Raw genomic sequence first — 23,454 nt, forward strand, 5'->3', positions numbered from 1 at the left:
TGATAATGATGTAGATGCCACATTTGTTTGTCAACAATTCCTTGTTTATCTTGTTTCCTACATAGAGCTACTCACTCTATAGGAAGTTCCTCAGATTTGAAGCAGTCCTTGATGTAAAACTCTTTTAACCAAAACATGGTGAATTTAGCTTCACTAGTCAGTCTACCTCACATTTATTTTAACTGAAGTTGTCTGCAATTGTGTCTATAGTATGTTTATAATGTTCTTTCATTAAATTCAGTAATGTTATTACCTTTGAAGTGTTGGTCTTAATATAGTGCAGACTCTCTGTTGGTCCACATGAATGAAATACTTTTAAGGCTCTTTTTTCCACTATACAATCTTTTAATTTGGTTTTGGTTTGCTTGTTCTTCTATTTTTTTTAAAGGTAAGTGATGTACATTTTTTAGTTTAGAATTAGAATTTGAAAAATTAGAAATAATGTTTCACAATTATTTTGAGTAATTACACTTTCAGAACACAATAGCGTCTAAAATCAGTGTGTTTTTAGCTTAGCATTTTTAAAATGTGTGAACTTCAACTCTCCCGGCATGTGGGCTGGGAAATTCTGGGAATCAAAGTCCACACATCTTAGGGTTGCCATAGTTGAAAAACACTGGCACATATTATGCTGTTTGTATCACTTCAGATAAAAGTATGCTAGCTTACTTTTTTGTTCATTTCAGAAGCCTAGCCATACTGTGAAGGTACAAATCCATATAAGCAGGAACCAGTATATGAATATTTCAATTTCCCTTTACACTGGCATATGTCCAATGTAAAAAAGTTGCAATTTTAGTATGTTCCCTAAGATGCCCCTTTGCTGATGGAAAGAAAGGTATTACTTGGGATTAGATAGGACTAAATGGTCCTGTAGAGTTCATATTGGTGACATCAAGCCTTATCAAGCATCAAAAAGAGTAGTATGATTGTTGTCCACTCTGGGCATGGGGGAACTAACCTCTAATCCTGATTGTAATTTACTATTAACCAGTTAAAGGATGCAAGAGCCTTTACTGTAGTTCATTTAAATCCCTTATCTACTGCTACTGGAAAGCAAATATTTAATATTACCATTGTTAATGATATATGTGTAGACCAATGTAATGGATCCTTTTATCGGGCACTTGATTCAATTCATATAATATGCTTATTAATCTAAATATAGACTAGGGCAGAGATATTATTTCTCCATTGTTGAACTAGCTAGATGCACTTCTGTTTTATTGCCAGATTCTGCACCGTGGTTAATCAATTAATGCTTTCTATATTAGGTTTACACTATGTTGATTCCTCAGAATTTTTATTTTGACCAATTACTAATATAACGACTTAGTAATTACTTGAATAGCCAATACATAAGCTAACAGTTAAACTTGTACTAGTTAATCATTAATCCAAGGTGACTGTAGATGCTTAGTATGTCAGGAAGCAATACTACAATATTCACAAGTTTTATTATGCACAGAAAAAAGCAGCTGTTTGTTAAAAAGCTATTGCCTTTTTCAAGGCTCATATTTCAGACTTCATAATTACAAAGACAGCCATAGCAGCTGCTAAACCATACACACAAGCCTTGCAAAATATATGACTGCTGTTACAGAAGAGACAAAAATTACCTTAAGATTCAGAAAGTGGTGGAGAAACTGTTTTCTGAATGAAGGAAGACCAGAGCAACTCATGAACTGATGACTCACATGGTCCAAATTTTACAGTTAAGATCAATAGGTCTGCCTCAATAAAGAGAGACTTGTTTTATCTCTCCTTAGGAAATATGAATTGTGTCACCGAGATTTAAGGCCTAGAACCAACCTTAAGAATAGCCAATGGGAGTTCTATCCCTCCATTTTAACTGCAATTCTGTAAAATGATGACATACATTAAAAAAAAAGTTCAATAGAAGGAAAAATGTTAAGAAATTCATGGTTACAGCATTTCTTTTGCAGGCTCTAAGAATGTTTCCAGATTTTAAGTTTTAGAAGGTAAGCTTATATTTTGAGCCTAGTATAACCTCAAATTAACAAGTTAATAAATAATGGATCTACATTATTTGACAATATCTTCTCATGAAAAGGTGCCCGTATTGGCTCTGACTAAACATGAAGGTGGTCATTCTGCCTGTGACATGTTCAGGGTAGGAAACGGCTTACATACTACCCACCCAGTACTAAATCTTTATCTCACACACAACTATCCAGGAATGGGACCACAAACCTATTTTGTATATAGTGAACCTGAAGATGTACTAGCATCAAAATCCATTGTATTCCTGAAGAACAGACCACTTGGAGACACTTCTAGCAAACATTGGAACTAGACTATTAAACTATATAAGGCACTGTTTTGAACTAATCAAGCTACTTGTAGATTGAAAACTTCCTTTGAAATATTAAGTTACGTACTCGTGATCACCAAAATGTAAACGCTGCAACTGTTAATCACCCAAAATCATTATTATACCAGACCAGTGTTTCAATCAACTTTTAATAGTCAATAATATCAAAGACATTGCTTAAATACATTTATCATTAGTAGATTATTTAAAAGTTATCAAATGTTTTCTTTTTAAAATCTACATTATATACATGTCAAGAAAGGCCACAGTAGTTTTTCATTATATGTACCCTCTGAAATAAGAGGGGTTTAGGCTAAAGTACCAAGTGAAGTCCACAAAGTATATACCCAATTTGCTATTGCTAAAGTATAGTTGGAGGCATACTTTTCAAAAGAAGCTAGTATCTTTCTTTTTAAACTATTATTTCCATTCAACATATATAGTGAGCCAATTATACACTTCGATTAGACCCTAGTTTTTATTCATCTTGAATACAGAATACTTTCGTACCTCTAAATCTCTATGGAAATTCTCAGTCGAAATTTCTATGGAGATTCTCAGATACACACCTCTACCAAATACAGACGGACTTTCTCCTTGCCTTAGGTATACTATTACATTGTGAACTTCAAAATATACTTAAAAGGCGACCATAGTTCTTGCACTAATTGACAGTCCACTATGAACAAATTATTTGCTGCATGTAAACATGGCTAGTGTACTAGAGATAATACATATTTTTTATAAAAATATCAAAATTATTCTACCTGTGCTATTTACAGTTTTAATAAAATACAACCATCATCTTTTTGGTTGTTACTACTCCTGAGTTCACTGCTAATAAAAGTCCAAATCTGTTGGTCAACATCAAGCAACAGAGTTAATGATTTCTCATTACCTTTTATTATAAAGGTTACCACTTTGAGGCTGTTGTCCACTGAGAAAATTATATACCAAAAATTGACTAGTCCCAAAATACTGTGTTGCAAACAATTTTCCATCCGGAGTAGGGTCAGAAAAAGCAATTTCTTCTTTACTTAAATATGAGCCATATATAAAATTGTTTCTGATTAAAGACAAGATAAAAAAAATCACTGTGACAAATTGGCAAAGAAACTTTTTAAAAATATAATAATACCAATGACTCAAGGAACTAACAAACATAAAATACTGCCCCAAATACAATGTATTTTAATGCTTTTCAAACGCCAGTATTCAGATGCTACCTAATCTTGTCTTCCTCTTAAAATGATCACACCTCTGAAATAGTCACATCTGTTCTCATAATTAAAAGAGTTCCCAAATAACAAGTAGTGAACAATTTAACAATTCTCACTTCTGATTGGTTAACTTCCAATTGATTAAATAGTATATGAGGTATTTTACTCCTCTTAAGATAAAAGTAAAAGTTGAATACAGACTAACCGATTATCTTAAGCCATAACAGTCAGGGGCAACAGCAGGGAGGGTGTCAGAAAATTTAAAATGCCATGTGAGCAATCCCGTCCTTTTTTAATGTAATGTAGGTGCCCCTGTAAATCGTTCACACTAATGCAAAAGGCCCTTACCTCAAGCATTCTAACATCCGAGAAGCAATTTTCTTCCGTCGCATCATGCTGAACACCCAAATGCGACTAATGCCACAGATGGCTGGCTCAGGAGTTGTTGAGCAGCACCAGGCCTTTTGCCTTTCAAAAGTGAGCTTATCGTTTTCTGAACTAATATCTGGAATCTTTTCTTCAATAACTCTATACCCCTTGGGAAATAATAATAATAACAGTTAGCATTCTTTATGATTGATTTTAATATTAACGTATTTGTAATAACAAATTCCTATTTTAAATATCTCCTTTCCAAATATAGTATTTACATCCAGTCATTTTTTGCTGAATAGCCCCACACAATGTAATCATTACAATATAAAAGGAATTTTATAGGAATGATTTATGTCAGCTGTCCAAAAAGGAAATGCCAACTAACCAGCTAGTGCAGCTACAGTTTGTTTTTGTTTTTTGCTTTAATTTATATGCCGCCCTTCTCCGGAGACTCAGGGCGGCTTACAATGCGTTAAGCAATAGCCTTCATACTTTTGTATATTTATACAAAATCAGCTTATTGCCCCCACAATCTGGGTCCTCATTTTACCTACCTTTGAAAGAATGGAAGGCTGAGTCAACCTTGAGCCTGGTGAGATTTGAACTTGCAGTAATTGCAAGCAGCAGATGTTAATAACAGTGCTTTAGTCCACTGTACTATCAGGCTCTTTCAGTTCATTGGGTCATGTATTGAAGAGGACTACTTTCCTTGGAATAGTTCTATAGAAACTACCGAAAAAAAATATTCAGTAGCCTTGTGATTTGAAACAAAAGAGATGGCTAGAATTATAGGAAAATCCACTTGCCACATGCACTTCCTTTTCCAACAGATGGTTGAGGAACTTTATACATCCCTTCTCCCATATAAGAAACATCTTTCTATAGTCACCACACCAGCAAATAGTTCAAGAGATCTTTCTCCGATGGGTGAAAAAGTATGGCAGGAAAAATCAACACAAGGATTACAAGGCAGCAAAAACTTGCTTCTCTTTGCAGCCATCTTCAAATCATAATGAATTTTGCACCAGTATTTGAGAGATTTACCAGTAGCACTAAGAATTAGAACACAACTGACTAATGTAGAACTTGGATTGCTGTGTTTTCTGCAACCAAGTGCTGCACTGCAATTTTCAAATTGAAGCCAAACAGCTGAGAAGACATCTCTGATACATATATCAGGTCACTACAATAACTACTACCTTAAGAATTGGTATTTCTTTTTACATTCTATCTCCATCCACTTTTCCCACTTTAAGTTATAAACAGAAATTTCTTCATTTTAATGATTAATTTTTCACAGGAAATATTCTCAGAGGTTCCAACATTTTAAATAAAAATATACATACTTTTTAGAAAAATGTAACAACTAAGACAATAGTTATCCACAGTTTACTCACCCATTGAATATGTTCTGCAATTAAGCAGCCAATTACTTTTTTATCATTAGAAATAAATAATAGAGTCTTAGTTCTGGAGCATGTTAGAGGAGCTTGTTGGAATCCCAGATCATTATCAACCATCTCTCTGATCTCATCAACCTGCCAAATAAATAACATAAAAAGCCTTAGAACCAATATATTCAAAATCATATTTTTTTAAAAAGAACAAAATATGCACTCTAACAAGCACACATTCAAAAAGCATAAAAGTATTTTTGCGTAATTGTTCAAAACTCAATACATATAGGTACAGATTTAGAATGTTTGGGTATGGAATTTAACCTATTTGGGGAAGGAAAATCTATTTAATCCATCTACCCACACAAGCAGAGAAAATGTGCATAACAGAAAAACAAAACTGCAACAGTGAAAACTTTAGAATGTACAAAGTATACTTGAATGTAACAGGACTATAATTCAAATTATAGTAAAGTTATGTAAACAAGCTTAATACAATCATAGAGACACTAAGTTTGTTCTAGCCAAAATTTTCCGACATTCTGCTGATATAGTACACAATAAGTAAACCATCAATCTCTCTCACATTGCACACTTGCACAGTTTAAGACACATTGGTTTGTTTCTGCTACTAAATTTGTTATGTCATGCAAACAATTCCATTTAAATCCACTAGGGAAGATGGCTTATTTCCCCCTATGATCTTTCAACTGAAAATTAAATTCATAGGTTCTACCGACACATCAATTTTGGTATTTCCTTGTCAAGCCAATCTCACGTTAATACAATAAGAACAATAGCTGAAATAATAGAAGTGTGGAAAGTCTTGTATGTATTTTGCAACTTCAGTGATCAGAAAATTTATTTGTAGGTGTTTATTATCACATTCTTAACAATAACAAACTACTGTAAAAAGCTTAGCAAAGCCTTTTCCCATCCATTAAACAAAATACAGTTCAAGACATTTCACCTACCTTTCTCAGTGCATACTTTGGATCATCAGGAAGAACCATTATAATCTTACCATCAGGATACTCAGACAAAATTCTCTCTTTTTTCCACCCCTAAAAAGGAAAAAACAATGCTCAGCTAAACACAAAGCTTTTATACTATTAATACAATGTTTACAATTATACTTTTAGCTCGTGTTAAATAATTCACACTTGCTTAGCAAACAAAAATCCTGACTTGATGGAGTTATACGTATCCATATAGCTTGTATAACTCAAAAGCTTCCACAGAAAGCTTCCATGAAAATATTTTACACTTTATAACTCTTTCAGGGCTGAGTGATACTTTGGACAAAAGTTGGTTCTAGATACATAGGAGTTCAAATATACAGTAGCACTTGCCCTCCATATCTGTTACATAAACCTAGGAAAAGGCAGCTGCTTTCAAGAGTTGTAGAGAGGTGCCGATACAGCACTTTGTTGGATTCAAACATGAAGCATTGGGCAGCCCCAGTCTTTTCCACCAGAATAATTGTAAAATTCATCCATTAAGAATTGGCAAGCATATTTTGTTCATTCAGCAAATTCCCCCAAAATCAATCCAGAGCTTGAATGTGCAAGTAGGAGTATGTATATATGTACACTATATAGCATTTCTTTAACACAGTTACCTCCACAAATATGTGTACATTTTGATAAGTGGCATGCAACAGACCTCCAGGAGGTTTTCAGTGAACTGAATGGCATGCAGTGGTTCAGTGGTTCAAAAGATGAAATATTTGTATCACTAATTATAACTAATAGTCACAAAAATGAGACTATAAACGAATAGCTACCTTCTAATGCCCTAAAAGGGAAAGTTGCTACGCTGTGTGTATCTGAAGTTAAACATACTCAAAAATGAGGTAATTAACTCTTCTTCAGATCCACACTGATGGTGATAAATGATCAGTACCTGCATGAAAAAACAAAACAAAAAGCCACTTAAGTCTATTAAGACTTAATTTTATCCATAAATTAGAGTTTATGTTGTTTGCAAAGGCTGCCTAAAGCGGTATTTATAGGAAGTCTAAAGCAAAGTACCATAACTAGGCTAATAAATTCAAAAGTCTAACCTATATTCATTTTAAAAAGGGGAGAGAGGAAAAGAAAGCTCACTAAAAATTAAACAATTAACTATATTCCACTGACACTTATATACATACTGTTATATGTATATAACTACATACTGTTACATACTGTTATAACATTCACCCAAGAAAAGAGGCTGAAGTGATACTAACGATCTGTAGGAGAAGAGGCAGAACCTGGGGACGGGGTCAAAGAGGAATTAGCTTAGAGCTTCTTTATGTAGTCACAAACAGATTAAGTGCAACTCTTTTTGAATTCTGTTGACCTTCATTTAATGTCAAGATAGTGCTAACTAGTTGTATAGATTCTTGTGCATAGGCATGATTAGTAATAAATCAATTTAATTGGAACTTCACTTGTGGTCCTGATCTTTTGAGGCCAACACAATAATTCAAATAAAAATCTTTCTGGTATCATTTGTGATAACAATTACATTTGATCATTTCATTTCATCAGATTTCTAAGCCCACCTATTCATAAAGCAAATAATTTTAATTTTAGAGTCCCAAAATATTATTTTAACACCTAAAAATGTTACTTGGATGATACTTTTCTAGCATTTATTTTATTTATTTAGAGAATGTATATCCACATTTATGCTATCCACTCCTTTAATGGTTTTAGGTAATTTACAAAAATATTGTAATAATAAAGCTATTATTAAAAACAAATATAAGACTTTAAAAACTGGGACAATAAAAGGCAAATAAATATGAATATTATAGCCTTCTCTTAAGAGGGTAATAAAGAAGGGTTTGGTAATTTATTCCAATTTATTCCAAAGCAATGGCCATATCATTCTTTCATAATTGATTTATAATTATGTGTATTCTTTTTCTTTTGCTTTATTCAATTAATTTAAAAAAAAACTATTTAAAAAAGAAAAGGAATAATTAACTGTTCATGTCAAATACATCTGCAAGGGCAGCTACAGCAATTAATTCACAGATGTTCTAAGAATGAGGGAAAATTATATGTTGAACTGAGCTTTGAACTCTAAATTTATGGCATTAGATTTTTTTATGGTGTTTAAAGTATTTTATTTAAGTTGAGAATAATTTTAAGACATAAACATTAATTATAGTAAAAAAAATAAATGGCTGCAACAATAATTATTTGAGAATTAAGGTTTTCAAATAAATTGAAACAAAATTTAACTCTTAGTTCAAATTATTTGTGATATAAAAGGACACAAAATTATATCACATAAAAGATTTAACTTATTTTCCATAAATCCACCCAGTTTGGTTGTGATGTTTCAAAAAAATCCAATTTCAGCTGGAAACCAGCACCAATAAAAATTGCATACATTTGGATTGTAATGCGATATTAATATATGCTACTATAGAAGAAGCAACTTGTATTCTAGTTTCTGAGTTTTCTATTTTGAATTGTAGCCTAACAATTTTTTTAAAAAAAATAGAAAAGGAATACTCTATATTGAACTGAAAAGCAAAGAGGTTAAAAAACTGATGGTCAAATTTCACCTTAAGTTCTGATCATTCAATTATTCAAACATTTTTTTACTGTCCCACCACCATTGCTTTTCCAGATGCTTTAAAAGTCCTGCTCTCTAGAGCTTTAGTAATGTATTTCTTCCGTAAGTAGGCAATAGTTTACAGTTGGTCAATAAGATCATGAAACTAGCAAGAGCTTTTGTAAATCATTAAATCACCAGCTAGATTTGAATCAGTGTAGATTTGTATTTGTGTGGTAGACTTTGGAAGCAGCTGGGGGAGTTCAGTTCGATTATCCTGGAGGTCTTATCAATATCAATACAAGTTATGGAAGGTAACATATATGATAAAGAAAACAGAGTTCTAGTACTCTGAATATAAATTGCAGGGGCATATAATGGTCAGTTCAACAATCTTATATGAAATATGGTTTTTAAAAATAAATTGCGCAATTAAAAGCTAATTATTTTCTACTAGCCAAACAAAATTTCATACTAAAATACCACTATGGGCAATATTATTTCCACTGCATATGTAAAAGCATAAAATAATACATGTGCAATAGGGTTGTAGAGTGCTTTTGATTTGATTCCAAAAATGCTTCAAAGCATGCCTTCTGCAGTTGACACGCCATTCCTGGAAAAGACACAACTGTTTTAAAGGGTGGCAGGCAGATTTCCAAGTGCTCTGAACATCTTTTTGGATTTGAATTGAATCCAAAGCACTATACAGTACAGACAGCATTAGGTAACTTAGATGATATAATATTCACTCACTGAAGAATTAGTTAGGAGAAATGTGAACAAGGATGTTTCGTTACTTTATTTAAACTAACAAAACATTTCTAAGTGGATTTGCTGTTGCTTTAAGTATAATTTTGGAGAGACTATATAAAATACTTTATGCTTTGGGGAGCAAAGAAAAAATATTCTTACCACATATTTTACTGCACTTATAAACTGGTTATGAAAGAGCAGATGCTGGGTTTCATCCTCAGGATTTGAAGCTGTATAAAGCATTCCACAAATATTACAGGAAATAGCTCCAAACCGTTTTTGTCCTGCATCCTATATATTAAAAGTTAAAATATAGCGCGTGAAACAAACTTGCCTAACCTAATAATACAATTTACTGAACATAAATAGCTGCAAACCCATGTCATTAAAATACACAAAGTACTTTCAATATCAAGGATAGCAACTATGAAGAGCATTCAAAATACATTTGTTGGGTCATGGCAATATTTTCAGGGCTAATTAATCATCAGAAAAATAACATGATCTTTCCTGTCAATTAAAATATGTATGATAAAATAGCACATTTTTCTATTATTTTCTGTTAGTCCAGGGAAATCAAGAACTGGGGAACCAAGATCTGGATGGGGAGGAACAGGCTCAGGCTCAACCCATCCAAGACCGAGTGGCTGTGGTTTCCGACATCCCGATATAGTCAGTTGGCGCCATCACTGACTATTGGGGGCGAATCATTGGCCTCCACGGAGAGGGCTCGCAACTTGGGCGTCCTCCTGGATTCACGGCTGTCTTTAGAAGAGCATTTGACGGCCGTGACCAGGAGGATTTTTCATCAGGTTCGCCTGATTCGCCAGTTGCGTCCCTTTCTGGATCGGGACTCCTTACGCACGGTCACTCATGGCCTCGTCACCTCCTGCCTGGACTATTGTAATGCTCTCTACATGGGGCTCCCCTTGAGGAGCACCCGGAGGCTCCAACTGGCGCAGAGTGCGGCCGCGCGGGTGGTAATGGGAGCGACATGGCGCTCCCATGTAACACCTCTCCTGCGCGAGCTGCACTGGCTCCCAGTGGTCTTCCGGGTGCGCTTCAAGGTTTTGGTTACCACCTTTAGAGCGCTCCATGGCTTAGGACCTGGTTACCTACGGGACCACCTACTACCACCAATAGCCTCCCACTGGCTGGTACGCTCTCATAGAGAGGACTCCTCCGGGTGCCGTCAGCCAAACAATGCAGGCTGGCGGCCCCTAGGGGGAGAGCCTTCTCTGTGGGGGCACCTACTGTCTGGAATGAGCTCCCCCCGGAGATACGGAGGATCCCGGATCTGCGCACCTTCCGCCGCGCTGTGAAGACCTTTTTATTCCACCAGGCGGGCTTGGCCTAATCTTTTCCCTCTTTTTAATATGTAAATTTTAATCTGTTTTTAAATTATTGGGGTGTTTTAATTTGTCTGGGCCAAAATGGTTTAATTCGATTTTATCTGGTTTTTTAAATTTTTTATATTTATGTATTTTATTGTTTGGCTGTTCACCGCCCTGAGTCCTTCGGGAGTAGGGCGGTATACAAATCAAATAAACTAAACTAAACTAAACAAGAACTGGAAAATCAATAGAGGTAGTCCTCGACTTACAACAGTTTGTTTAGTGACCGTTCAAAGTTACAACAACACTGAAAAAAGTGACATACGACCATTTTTCAGTTATGACCATTGCATCATCCCCATGGTCATGTGATTTACATTTGGATGTTTGACAACTGGTTCATATTTATGATAGTTGATCTCAGGGTCATGTGATCACCTTTTGTGAATTTTTGACAAGGAAAGTCAATAGAAAAGCCAGATTCACTTAACAACAGTATTACTAATTTAACAACTGCAGTGATTCACTTAATAAATGTGGCAAGAAAGCTCATAAAATGGGGCAAAACTCACTTAACAAATTTCTCATTTAGCAACATAAATTTTGGGCTCAATTGTAGGCTCAATTGTAAATATTGGAAAAAGCTATCATGTCACCCCTAGTTGTTGTTTTCATTAAACTAAACATACCCAATTCCAGCAACCATTTTATATGTTTTAGCCTTCAGTCCAAGATAATGGATGGCAATATCTGCTGTACATCAAATACATATAATATGTTTCTTCACTACAATGAATGGAAAATTATACTATAACAAGAAACCTTTAAATTAGACTTAACCCATTTTTCTACTTCCCAATTAACAGAGAATATTTTTCCTACTTTATTAATATCATACTTTATTAACTTATAAGATAAAAGCCTGACACACATTGAATAATTGTTTTAAAGTAACAACCAGCAACTTATCATACACAATACTTACTATGATTAGCTGCTTATCGCCATCTTTTGCAGCTTCTTTTAATTTTTGAATATGTTCTTCAGATGTAAGAAAGCCACCACATTTTGTTGTTAATGGAGTCTTTGGCACAGATGCCCTTTATGAATAAAAATAATTCACAAAAGTTACTGCTTATGTATGTATTATAATAAAAATGTATTTCCCTTCCACACAATTCAACTGAATTAATATTAAATCCAGGTAGAACAGAGTGCAATACAAGACATCTTAAGCTCCTGGAAGAAAGACAATGAAATAAGTTAGCTATGCTTCTGTCAAAAAAATGTTTCTCACATTTTACAGCAAGCAAAGTTTGTAAACGAATAGGCCAATCCCTTTCTGAGCTGAAAAATGTTGCAAATATCCTTGCAAATAGCTTGATTGTCCGCAAAGAATAAATTTTTGTTTAGGATGTTCAAGAACCCTGTCTTATCATGCTGGGTTTTAAATTTTTTTTAAAGTGAACCTAATCTGTTGAGATGTGGTGTTTGCATGATGGTATGACATATGCTCCTAGCAAAAGGAAAAAAAGACATACTCCACATACTCCATCGCTAATCCTTATTTCATAAATGGAAGCAATTACAGCTAGGCCTTGACTTACAACAATTTGTTTAGTGCCTGTTCAAAGTTAAAACAGCACTGAAAAAAGTGACTTATGACCATTTTTCAGTCACATCCTTTGCAGCATCCCCATGACCATGTGATCAAAATTCAGATGCTTGGCAACTGGTTCATATTTATGACCGTTGCTGTGTCCTAAGGTCAACTGATCACCTTTTGCGACCTTCTGACAAGCAAAGTCAATGGGGAAGCCAGATTCACCTAACAACCGGGTTACTAATTTATCGACTGCAGTGATTCACTTAACAACTGTGGCAAGAAAGGTCATAAAATAGGGCAAAACTCACTTAACAAATATCTTACTTAACAATAGAAATTTTGGGCTCAGTTATGGTTCTAAGTCAGAGACTACCTGTATTTTACTTAGATATCTATAAGATGGAAGTTGAAAGGAACTATGCCTTCCTTTTTTTTTCAGGATAGAGGGATATTTTCCTATTTGAACAACAATTCTGTTCCTGCTTCATTTCAGCATCAAAAAGGAGGCTATATGGAGCAAATGTTCTCAAAGTAATAATAACAGCAACAATAAAACAAAAACATGCAGAAACTCTCCTTATCTATTAGGTGCAAAAGTCACAGCTTTTTAAAAGTCTCTACTGAATATTTGCTTATTTCATTTTAATACTGCCTTCTCACAAGAGTCAGGCAATGTAGAAAAGTTGAGCCCCTAACAATAAAAACAGCACAAATTCATTAACTTATATTACTGACAGTTACACAAAGAAAATTGTTAGGTATTAAATTTCTGTTTTAAAAGTAAAGTTTTCGATGTCTTATGAAGTGTCAGAAGTTTTACAGACAGACAGACAGTTATCTGGGGGCAATGTACTTCCAAGGACAAGAGCTACCGTGGAACAGTCCTGCATCCTAGTCCACACCTGTTTTATGTTCAGTGGGATGGATCCCCTCCTGTTCAACTATACAAGACAGGCAGAATCATGCTGGTTAAAATGACCTCTGATGTGATTGGAGTTGTACTGTGTAGGGCTTATAGGTAATAATTAACTGTCTGAACGGAGCTTGGAAGCCTACGGGCAGCCAACATTGGTGTGGCTGTAACATAGGTATCTCCTTCTAACATCCTGGCTGCCACAATCTGATGCAGCTTGGAGATTATCTTCAAAGGTAACAAGCATATGATGCATTGTAATAGTGCAAATCTCACAAGAACTAGAATAGAAGCTACAACAGCCAAGTTTTTCCAGCTCAAGTAGGGCTGTAACTGGTACACTGTCTCCCTACCAGAGCTTCCACCTGCTTCTCCAGCAGGATCTGTAAATCCAAGATCTGCTCCTGCAGGAGCAGTACAATCACTGGAACTTAAGTTCCTAGAACTAACTAACTTACTAACAAACAATATCTTTTCTTACCAGACTTAATCTTGTATCTGCTTGTGTTCAAGATTTTAATAGTATCCCTATCTTGGCCTTGATGGTTATACAACTGAGTATCAATAGTACACCGACACTTCAGTGTGACAGGTGACCCTGTGATTTGATGATTTTCCTCCCAGAACTGACTGAAACAACTCCTTTTGGTACAAGCAGAGCTCCTGCACAACAGCACTCATAACATCTGCAGACAGTCCAGATGCCATTATAATACAGAAGTATTCACATTTTGCCATTCAGTGACTGATTCTCAACATGTTGAGAATCAGACACTCAACCCATGTTGAGAACCATCACTGGATTGTACTGAGTTTTGGTATTGTAGCACTGTTATACTAGGGGTTTTTTCCCCACCTGTTTCATCTCTCTTGACTCCTCTAACAAACCAGGGAAGTGTTCAGGATCAATATCTGGGAAGAGACCAACAGTCACACTTATCATTCTTTGCAACCATTATCTACAGTGCAGTCCTGCTGGGCCCACTAGTCTCTCTCCAAAATTGCTGCTAGCCTTTCTTCTGAACTTTGGCATCATGGCAGATGTAGGATATGTAACTCAGAGCTCATTCAGGGCCACATCCCTAATTCTACCCAACCAGAGATGCCAGGTCTGTGTGTTTCTTCACCCAAACATCTCATTTCAAAGAGATCTGCCCTTTAGCAAGAGCAGCCTGAGATTAAGGTGTCTGATTATTTGGCCAGTTGAGCCGAAGCTAAGGTATATCCTTAGAAAAGGGAATATTAAAGAAAGAATGTTAAGTCTGAGTTGATAATACTTGGATATTTCTTAACAACTGACTGGCAAATTTAGTACAAACTTGTAAAAGATTGCAACATAAAATATAAGAAAATATAAAATATTTTTTAAAAATACTGTACCTGCTCTCATTTATCTCAGAGGTTTTATTATCAGGAATCTGAACCAACTGTTTACCAACTGGATCTATCAATAAATCAATTTGTTACTGCATTAGAAGAGAATATATGTAGCTCAGAGTTTAACTTGGAGTCCTTGGTGTTCCTAAACTTGGATGTTTGTTTGAAACATCTGTAATCAAACAACCAAACTCAAAGACAACCAAGGACTCCATATTACTTCATATTTATCAATGAATATATAATAGAGACTACTTGGGGGGATTATTATCTTTAGCCAAGTTCTCCTTCAGTTTTATATTACCTATGAGTGCATAAACTGAACTCGTAAACAAATATAATGAAAGGCACACACCATGTGATTTAGAGCTACACAGGTTAAATAGATTATGAATTGCATATTAATGTAACAGACTATAGTTGTCTTATATTATATACACAAAGAGTATACAAAAGAGCAACATTGGGCTTCAGGGTTTAATGAATGTGATCTAGGCAACAGATTTCCTTACTTTCATTGACAACTATAAGCTGGCATCTTTAGGAGCAATATGGAATACTATGCAGACCACAGCAACTGTGCAGGAACCGACTAGGCTGTTGTCTAGACTATGGCACTAAACCCTGTAGCTCAACACTGCCTAAGAGATAGCAGTTGTGAAAGCCAAACCAATAAGATGGTTTCATTAAAAAAAAAAAAAACCTCAATATTTCAGTTTTGACTAGGGAGAGTAGAGCAGCACCATGTTTTTACTAGTTTATAAATCATGTAACTATGCATTACTTCCAGCAGCAATTTAATGCCTGTATTATATTAGAGTCACTGGGTCTATATCTAGAATCCCATCTTATTCCTGTTTAGTTTGTCTGATCAGTTTTCTTCTTGAAGCTAAAGAACCCCACCCCCCTCAAGAATTGATTCAACAAGTACTGATTACTTTGCCTGTCTGCAATAAAATTAATACCAAGTTGATCAATGATATGGTTCGGTACATTTTGCCCTGGGTGTTGATATGAATCTAATTCATTCTGACATATCACAATATATTGAAAATATGATGATAAAACAAATTCTGGCTTACAGTTATGTAAACTGTGGTCAATATATTAGCAAATCAGTTAAATTTAATTGCCAATGGTAAGATTAGTTCAAAAAAAGCTATAAGTAGCCTCAGTTTGGCATTTTGATGATAAGCCTTATGGTCTACTGTTAGCAATCCTCTAAGCACAGGTTATCCTATTAATGGAAATAAAGTTTCATCTGATTACCCTTGCTTTCTTCTAAGTTCATATTCCATGAACTAAAAAACTAGCCATAGTTTTTTAAATATATCATAATACATAAACTTGAATTTAAACTATCAATTACTTTATCCATAATTAAAGATGCTTTAATATGAAATATAATTTGAAGTTTACCTTGAAGTTTGATTTCTGTTGTCTCTCTTTTTACTTGTTTCATTACTGATGCTTGTTCTGAAATTATTTTCACTGAAGTATTTTCTGGTGGTGTAGTGAACTCTGAATTGAAACTCTAAAGATATACATATAAGAATCATTTATTCAAACATACAACAGATCTTACCAATTCAAAAACTTGAATTTTTGTTCCTGTTCACTTTAATAAACTTCTACCAGGTTTGTATAATTGAGCTGTCTAGATGAGATGCAATAAATTATAAGAACTGATGCAATAACTGGGCTAGAGGTAATTTATCTCATGAGAATATTAACCAGTTTTCTTGAGTCTTTGTGCAAATGCATAAAGAATTTAGAAATTCTAAAACAATACTTTCAATCTTCAAGGAATCTTAGGGTTGTGCAGAGCTTCTGATTCAAAGCAAAAATGTGCTTTGGAGCATTCAGGAACATATATTTGGATTCAATGTAAACTAAATGTCCCTTTCCCTAAGATCGCACAGCACTGCAATGGGCATCTAAACAGGCTCTAAGAAAGATGAAGCTGCTTTAAGAGGTTGCAGAAAACATGTTAACATTATAAACTTTTCATCCTTTGAAGCACTCTATAATCTTAGTAAATCATACTAGTATATAGCTATGTTTGCATATACCACCTATGGCTTCATGAGGTATAGTAAATACCGTGTTTCCCCAAAAATAAGACCATGTCATATTTTTTTTGAACCCTGAAATAAACGCTTGGCCTTATTGCCATGTGCTGAAAAGCCTGAATGGGCTTATTATCAGGGGATGTCTTATTTTGATGGAAACAGGGTAACTCTGTAGTACATGGACAAAAACTATTTTAGAGATATCTCTAGCTCCCAATGAACTAGCAAAGAAAATATCTCAAATCTAAAAGATAGCTCAACTTATATTGTGTTGAACTTAGCTGTCTTTCCCATGATACTCAGTTACCTATATGAAAAAATGTAGACAACATTTCAAACCATCTTTTTACAGTTAGCTTTTAGTAATGTATTGCCTCTTAGTGCTACCCTGCTCGTGAGAGATCAGATGGAGTCAGGTGAGAGGTCTCACTTTCCCTTGCCAAAAGCCTGGGTGAAGAGCTAGGTCTTCACCGCTCTTCTGGACATCAGCAGATGAAGGGGGGGTGGGCACGCAATCTGGATCTTCCAAAGCACAAGCACTGTTACAGAAAAGGCATACTTCCAGGGTCCCACTCAATGATACTATTTAATTGAAGGAACCCAGAGCATGCCAACCCTGTAAGATGAAAATAGTCAGACGGATACAATGAGAGACAGGCAGTCCCTCAAGTAATCAGTTCTGATGCCATGTAAGGTTTTATAGATAGCAACCAGTACCTTGAATCACACCCAGAAGCAAGATGATTGCACTGGATGCAATCAGTACAACTTACAAAGCAGAGGTGTTACATGGGGATACCAAGACATGCCCATAATTGCTTATGCCACTCTATTCTGGATGATTTGAAACTTCTTGGTGGTCTCCAAGTTCAGCCCCATGTAAGTGTGTTGCAATAGTCAAGCTGCAAAATTATTAGGGCATGAGTGATAAATGATGTAATAAATAATGATACATGCATGATAGATATAATGGATTATTTTAAACAGAATGCACTGCATTATACTCATCCTTAAAGTAAATAGTATTGTCCCATGAAACAAACTAATTCCACAATAAAATACAAAGACATACTGTTATATCACAAAATTACAAAATATTTACCTTATCTGGTGTTGGCCCAGGACAATGTTTTGCCTCAGACAAACCATTCTCTATCTTCTGTACAGTGGACTGTTCAGCATGTAGCATTCTATCTTTAATATGGATTCCTTCAAAATCAGATGTACTTAACTTCTGTTCACATATTGTGCTATCATTGTTTCCAAAAAATTTCCTTGGAACTTCTGGAAGGTGTATTTCTACAGTTCTTGCTTGTTGTTCCTCAGGATTATTACATTTTAAAACATCAAGCTTTGGAATACTTGAGATACTATGGCTCACATGATTGACCTTAGTTAATTTTATTTTGGTCCACTTAGAACTTTTGTTCACTGTGCTATGTCTGCCATTTACAGTACATTTTACAGACATCCCTTTTCTGCTGGGAAAAAATCGCTTACATTGAGAGTTCTGGTTAGTTTTCTCATCATTTAATACTATGTCCTGTGGCAATTCCAGCACTGGATTTTTTTCCACCTCTTTTCCATAGTTAGGATTAGTAGAAATTCTTTTTACCTCTACTGTGTCCGATTCAATTTCGCCTGCAATTTCTTCACACAGTTCAAGAATGCTAATCTTTTTGGATTTTACCACATCCTCTTGTTGGCAAATAGGTTCTACTGGCAAAACTCTATCTGCTTTTACACTGATTTTTCCATTTTTGTGCTTTGACTTTGCTTTGCTTACTATACTGCAAGCTGAATTTATAGGACAGGAAATTGTGTTGGCAACTTCCTTTTCAGATTCTTTATTACTTTCAAAATTATTTCTCAGTTCTCTTGGCTTATCTTGAGATGTAGTTGAATCACTGATTTTAGAAGCCACTTCATGTTTTTTGGGGGAGAAACAACCTGCTTTCTTATTATCTGATATTTTTCTTCTTTTAGTTTGATGATCATTGTCTTCCACAGACTTTCCTGGTTTCTGATGGACGTGTTTCAACTTTTCATGTTTAAGTTGCGGTACCAGCTTTTTCATCGGATTACGTTGCTTTGTAACAGAAGCATGTGTTTCTTTAACTTTTCTGCTTCTCAAAGATATTGTAGAAACATCAGATGACTGCTGCAATCTTGGCGATCTTCTAGTTTGATGCCCATGTGAAACACTATGTTGTGACTTTGGAAGGTCCTGCACTGTCTCCTTCTGAGATACTTTCTTAGTTTGTTTGACAGGTAATTGTTCTTGCCTAATTCTGACAGTTTTGGCAGAATCTGTGCCCACTGATTTTTTGCCTATCTTTCTGTAGTCAGTATCACAAGGCTTTTCACTTGATGTTTTAATCCATCTTGCTTCACTGTTCTGAGAAGCAGTTTTTTTTAGAGAAGGGGTTTTAGAATTCTGAACCTCTAAGTTACCACTATTAATATATTTTCCAGATTTTGTAATTCTTCTGGTATTTTCTTTGATCGGCCGTGATTTTGAATGCAGGTTTTTATGACTTGTTTTACCACACCGGACTGGATGTCTTTTACACCGAGCTTCAGTAGAACGTGTTTTAGAATCTACAGATGATTTATTCGGTTTCTTGTTTTCATAGGAAGTTTTATTTTTGACAATGTTGCATTTTCTCTTCCCCCTAGAACAGATTTTGGAAGAAGATTTTGAAAAATTCAGAGAATTAGCATGCTTTAGTTTGGAAGATTTCAGAGATGTCTGTGCAGGACATAATTTACCTAAAGATGTTAAGGATGTCCTTTTCATGCACACCATTTTACATGTTTTCTTCTTTAACTCATTTAAAGTCTGTTTGGAGTTCCTTTGCGCTTGTTTATTTTGGGAAGATTGCAGAGAAGCTCTATTTATAAACTTATTGACAGCTGACCTGTTAGTTGTGGCAGAGTGTTGGGGCACTTCTTTCTTCGGCACTGCTTTCTTATTTGATATGCATTTAGCATCCTGTAGTTTTCTTTCTTTGCTAGTAGAAACTGATTTATTACTTTTATTCAATTTCCGGCGCTTAGCAGAGGATTCTACCAGCACAGATTTCCTTTTCTGTGCTGCCATTTCTGAAAGAAAAGGGTATTCAGTTATAACTATACGCTTGAAAAATACATTTGAAATGAGAAGCTTAACATGTTGACGTGGTTTACTCACAAGTACAGTTTTGTAAGCGAATTCTGCTTCAGTAGAAGTGTAGTGATCTGTGAAAAATGCATTCCTTATGAATTTACATCCAAAGAGAGCATTATATATATCCTGTAAACACAGGAACAATAAAATATTAGTGGGAGTGCCACTAATTTTGAGCACAGATGTCTAATTAAAAAATTGTTTCATTGCAATTTTTAGGGCATGCAACATATACTTCGAAAATATCTGGATTATATGTCAGATTTCATCCTTTGATGTTCATATTGTTCTTTATCTTGATTTTCCTACAATATTCTAATGTCAGTGAAGATTAAATTGCACATATCATGAAAAACCAGCATACTAACATATGGTTCATTTCTGTATATCTAACATTATCAGGGTCATAAATCTACTTTTTTTACTTTACATCATCCTCTAAGTAGGCTTATGGGCCCAGAAATTACTTTTAAATCCCTGTAACTTTGCCATTATATAAGATCTGGAGAAAAAAATAAACAACTTTTCTTACTCATTTAACAGCAACAAACAGAGATTTAATATATTTGTGCTAAATACATTAAAGAAATATATACATCCCCTGAATGTTCTGTAAGTTTCTCTGTAACTTGGAAACTTTCAGTACCAAGAAACGAAGATCTATGTGCATTTCATAAACTAAAAAAAAAACCTCAGAGGTATCCCAATTATGGTGAGAAGAGCCTCTAATTATCTACTGACTGTCTTCCATTTTAAGCCTTCGTAACATATTTCCAATTTAAGCTTATTCTAAACTCCTTTGCTTGGTTGTGACAACAGTTGACTTGGATACTAAATCAACTAATATCAGACAGTTGCATCTATGAAAAGTCTTTTCATGATTAAGTACATCACACAGACATTATACATATAATGCACATATTACTCAACTTATTCTTTTTCCCAAGAAATTCTAGCTGAAAGGCAGTCTTCTTTTACCCATTTTGTTTTCAAGTAATCCTAAAGCAAATTAGTATGGGACTGAAGGAATGGAGGAAAATTTAAGACTTTGAAGCCAATACTACTACTATAGTAAACTGTTTAATATAATAATGAGTAAGAATCTGGGAATAACTGATGCAACACATGTAGAACTGGCTACACTCCAATTTTGTGTATATTGGATAACAATCTAGGGTGAGGGTCATATAAAGATGCTACCTACATTTTACACTGTCACTTTCTCATATTATACACAGGTTCCACATATTTTACACTATGTAAAATACCTAGAAAATTTAGCCAGGTTACAGAACACTTATTAACTTACACATTTATCATAGAGAACCAGTAATACAATTTCGGAGTGTATGTAAGGTTTGGGCTTATTATTAAAGTAGAACAGTGCATATTACAGAGAAAACAAAGCACAATCCCAAGGCAGAGAAAATCACATTGTTTAGAACAAGGTAAGCAAGAACAGTTTGAAATCAACAACAACCCACAGCAGAAATTAGCTTTAAAAGCCTTCTTAATGTCTGCCTTAAATCATCAAAATACATGGTTTTGCACCTCCACAAACCACAGGATAGAATAACATTTGAACTGCTTCCAGGGGACAGGAGAAGAGCCAGGAAGCATGAATTTCTAATGCTAGTGTCAAGTTAAGCCATTTGGGGTTTGAACTTAGCAGAATGTGCACACACCAACCACTCTGGCTGCAGCTATGGTTTATGACTTCACATTAGTGTAACAAGCTATGATTAAAACAAGGACCAGAGATTAACCCTACAATCCCATAAGAAAAGCAAACCGAGAAACGCAACATGCCTCCAAAACCTCACCTTTAAACAGTGGTGAAATTCAATTTTTTTTTTACTACTGATTCTGTGGGCGTGGCAAGGGAAGGATACTGCAAAATCCCCATTCCCTCCCCACTCCTGGGGGAAGGATATTGCAAAATCTCCATTCCCTCCCCACCCCTGGGGGAAGGATACTGCAAAATGCCTATTCCCTCCCCACTCCTGGGGGAAGGATATTGCAAAATCTCCATTCCCACCCCAGTCTGGGGCCAGCCAGAGGTGGTATTTGCCGTTCGCTGAACTGCTCAAAATTTCCGCTACCGGTTCTTCAGAACCTGTCAGAACCTGCTGGATTTCAACCCTGCCTTGAAACATCAGTTAGGAAACCCCGATGGTCTGAGGACCCCAAAGGGGAATCCTTGACAGATTTTCCACAGAAAGTGGCATTTTTCACAATATTGGGCTACACAGGAAACTGGAGGAATTCAAAGGCAGGCCAAACTACCCACCCCGTGGCTTCTCCTCCTCCTCCAGCCTCTCCAGCAAAGGCAGAAGAAAACATTTGTGGCTGAGGGTTGGGACTGCAGGGGGGTCCTTGGTGTTCTCTGAACTTGGTGGTTTTTCTCCCAGACGCACTGATGAAGTTACCTAGTTCGGTGATGAAACGTCTGGGAGAAAAACCACCAAGCTCAGAGAGCACCAAGGAGTCCCAACCCTCAGCCACAAATGTTTTCTTCTCCCTTTGTTGGAGAGGCTGGAGGAGGAGGAGGAGGAGAAGCCACAGGGTGGATGGCTCGGCCTGCCTTTGGGTTCCCCCCTTTCCTGTGTAGCCCAATATTGTGTAAAATGGTTTTTCTCGCAGACGTTTCATTACCGAACTAGGTAACCTCATCGGTACGCCTGCGTGAAAGCCACCAAGCTCAGAGAGCACAAGGACCCCCCCCCAAAAAAAGGCGGGTTGCTCAACGCCGAGGCCCTTCAATCATTAGCCCCGCCGCTTACCGGGCATTAACGGAGGGGCGAGAAGGGAGTAACTGAGCCGGGCGCGGCAAGGCCTCCTCTGTCCGTCCCCCCTCCCCCCCCACACTTTTTCCCTCCGCCCCTCCTCGCCCACTATAATAAGCGAGCCCACCTTTTACCACCAGGCAGGCCTCACCTGGGCCAAGGGAGCCCCACAAAGGAGGCGGGAGGGCGCAAGAAACAAAGTAGCCGGGGAAGCGACCGTTTCGTGTCAGCGCCGCGTCAAACTCCCCATGTCACCCGGCCGGCACGAAAGAACGAAGAGGCGAAACGGAACGCCTCGCGCATCCGGATTGAGGCGGCGCTGGGGCTGCGGGAGTGGGGGCGGGGCGGAGGGGGGGCGGAGTCGAGCCTGAAATTCGCTTTTCCGAGATGGATTTCCGGTTGTCTGTTGAAGGTTTCGAGGTCTCCCATATGCGGGGAAGGAGCCGGTGGGGGGGGGGGAAGGAGACCGGGGTCTTTAAAAAAGCCGCAAACCTTTTATAAATTACGCCTCTCCCGCTCATTGGGACGCGAGAGACTGTTGCAGTTCCCTAAAGTA

General features: G+C 36.2%; 1 protein-coding gene across 10 annotated transcripts; it reads right to left on the reverse strand.

The window, feature by feature from the left end:
* Window positions 1-2,465: 2,465 nt before the first annotated feature.
* On the reverse strand, window positions 2,466-23,248 carry ESCO1 (establishment of sister chromatid cohesion N-acetyltransferase 1). Of its 10 annotated transcripts, none has more exons than XM_034429583.3 (12): window positions 23,026-23,225; window positions 20,137-20,238; window positions 19,865-20,048; window positions 18,046-19,618; window positions 16,291-16,405; window positions 14,875-14,938; window positions 11,961-12,075; window positions 9,801-9,932; window positions 6,302-6,391; window positions 5,328-5,468; window positions 3,904-4,091; window positions 2,466-3,401 (listed from the first exon to the last, which is right to left on the reverse strand). In XM_034429583.3, the coding sequence occupies exons 3-12, from the start codon at window positions 20,044-20,046 to the stop codon at window positions 3,230-3,232; spliced, it is 2,772 nt and encodes a 923-aa protein (XP_034285474.2). In that variant the 5' UTR covers window positions 20,047-20,048; window positions 20,137-20,238; window positions 23,026-23,225; the 3' UTR covers window positions 2,466-3,229. The 10 variants fall into 10 exon arrangements, with proteins under 10 accessions (XP_034285474.2, XP_087746625.1, XP_087746626.1 ...); XM_087890499.1 differs by having other exon boundaries at window positions 23,050-23,208; XM_087890500.1 differs by having other exon boundaries at window positions 20,137-20,183; window positions 23,026-23,208.
* Between the last annotated feature and the right edge of the window lie 206 nt (window positions 23,249-23,454).

The sequence above is a fragment of the Pantherophis guttatus genome, chromosome 3, assembly GCF_059756535.1.
Source record: "Pantherophis guttatus breed Tessera chromosome 3, ASM5975653v1, whole genome shotgun sequence".
NCBI classification, from domain to species: Eukaryota; Metazoa; Chordata; class Lepidosauria; order Squamata; family Colubridae; genus Pantherophis; species Pantherophis guttatus.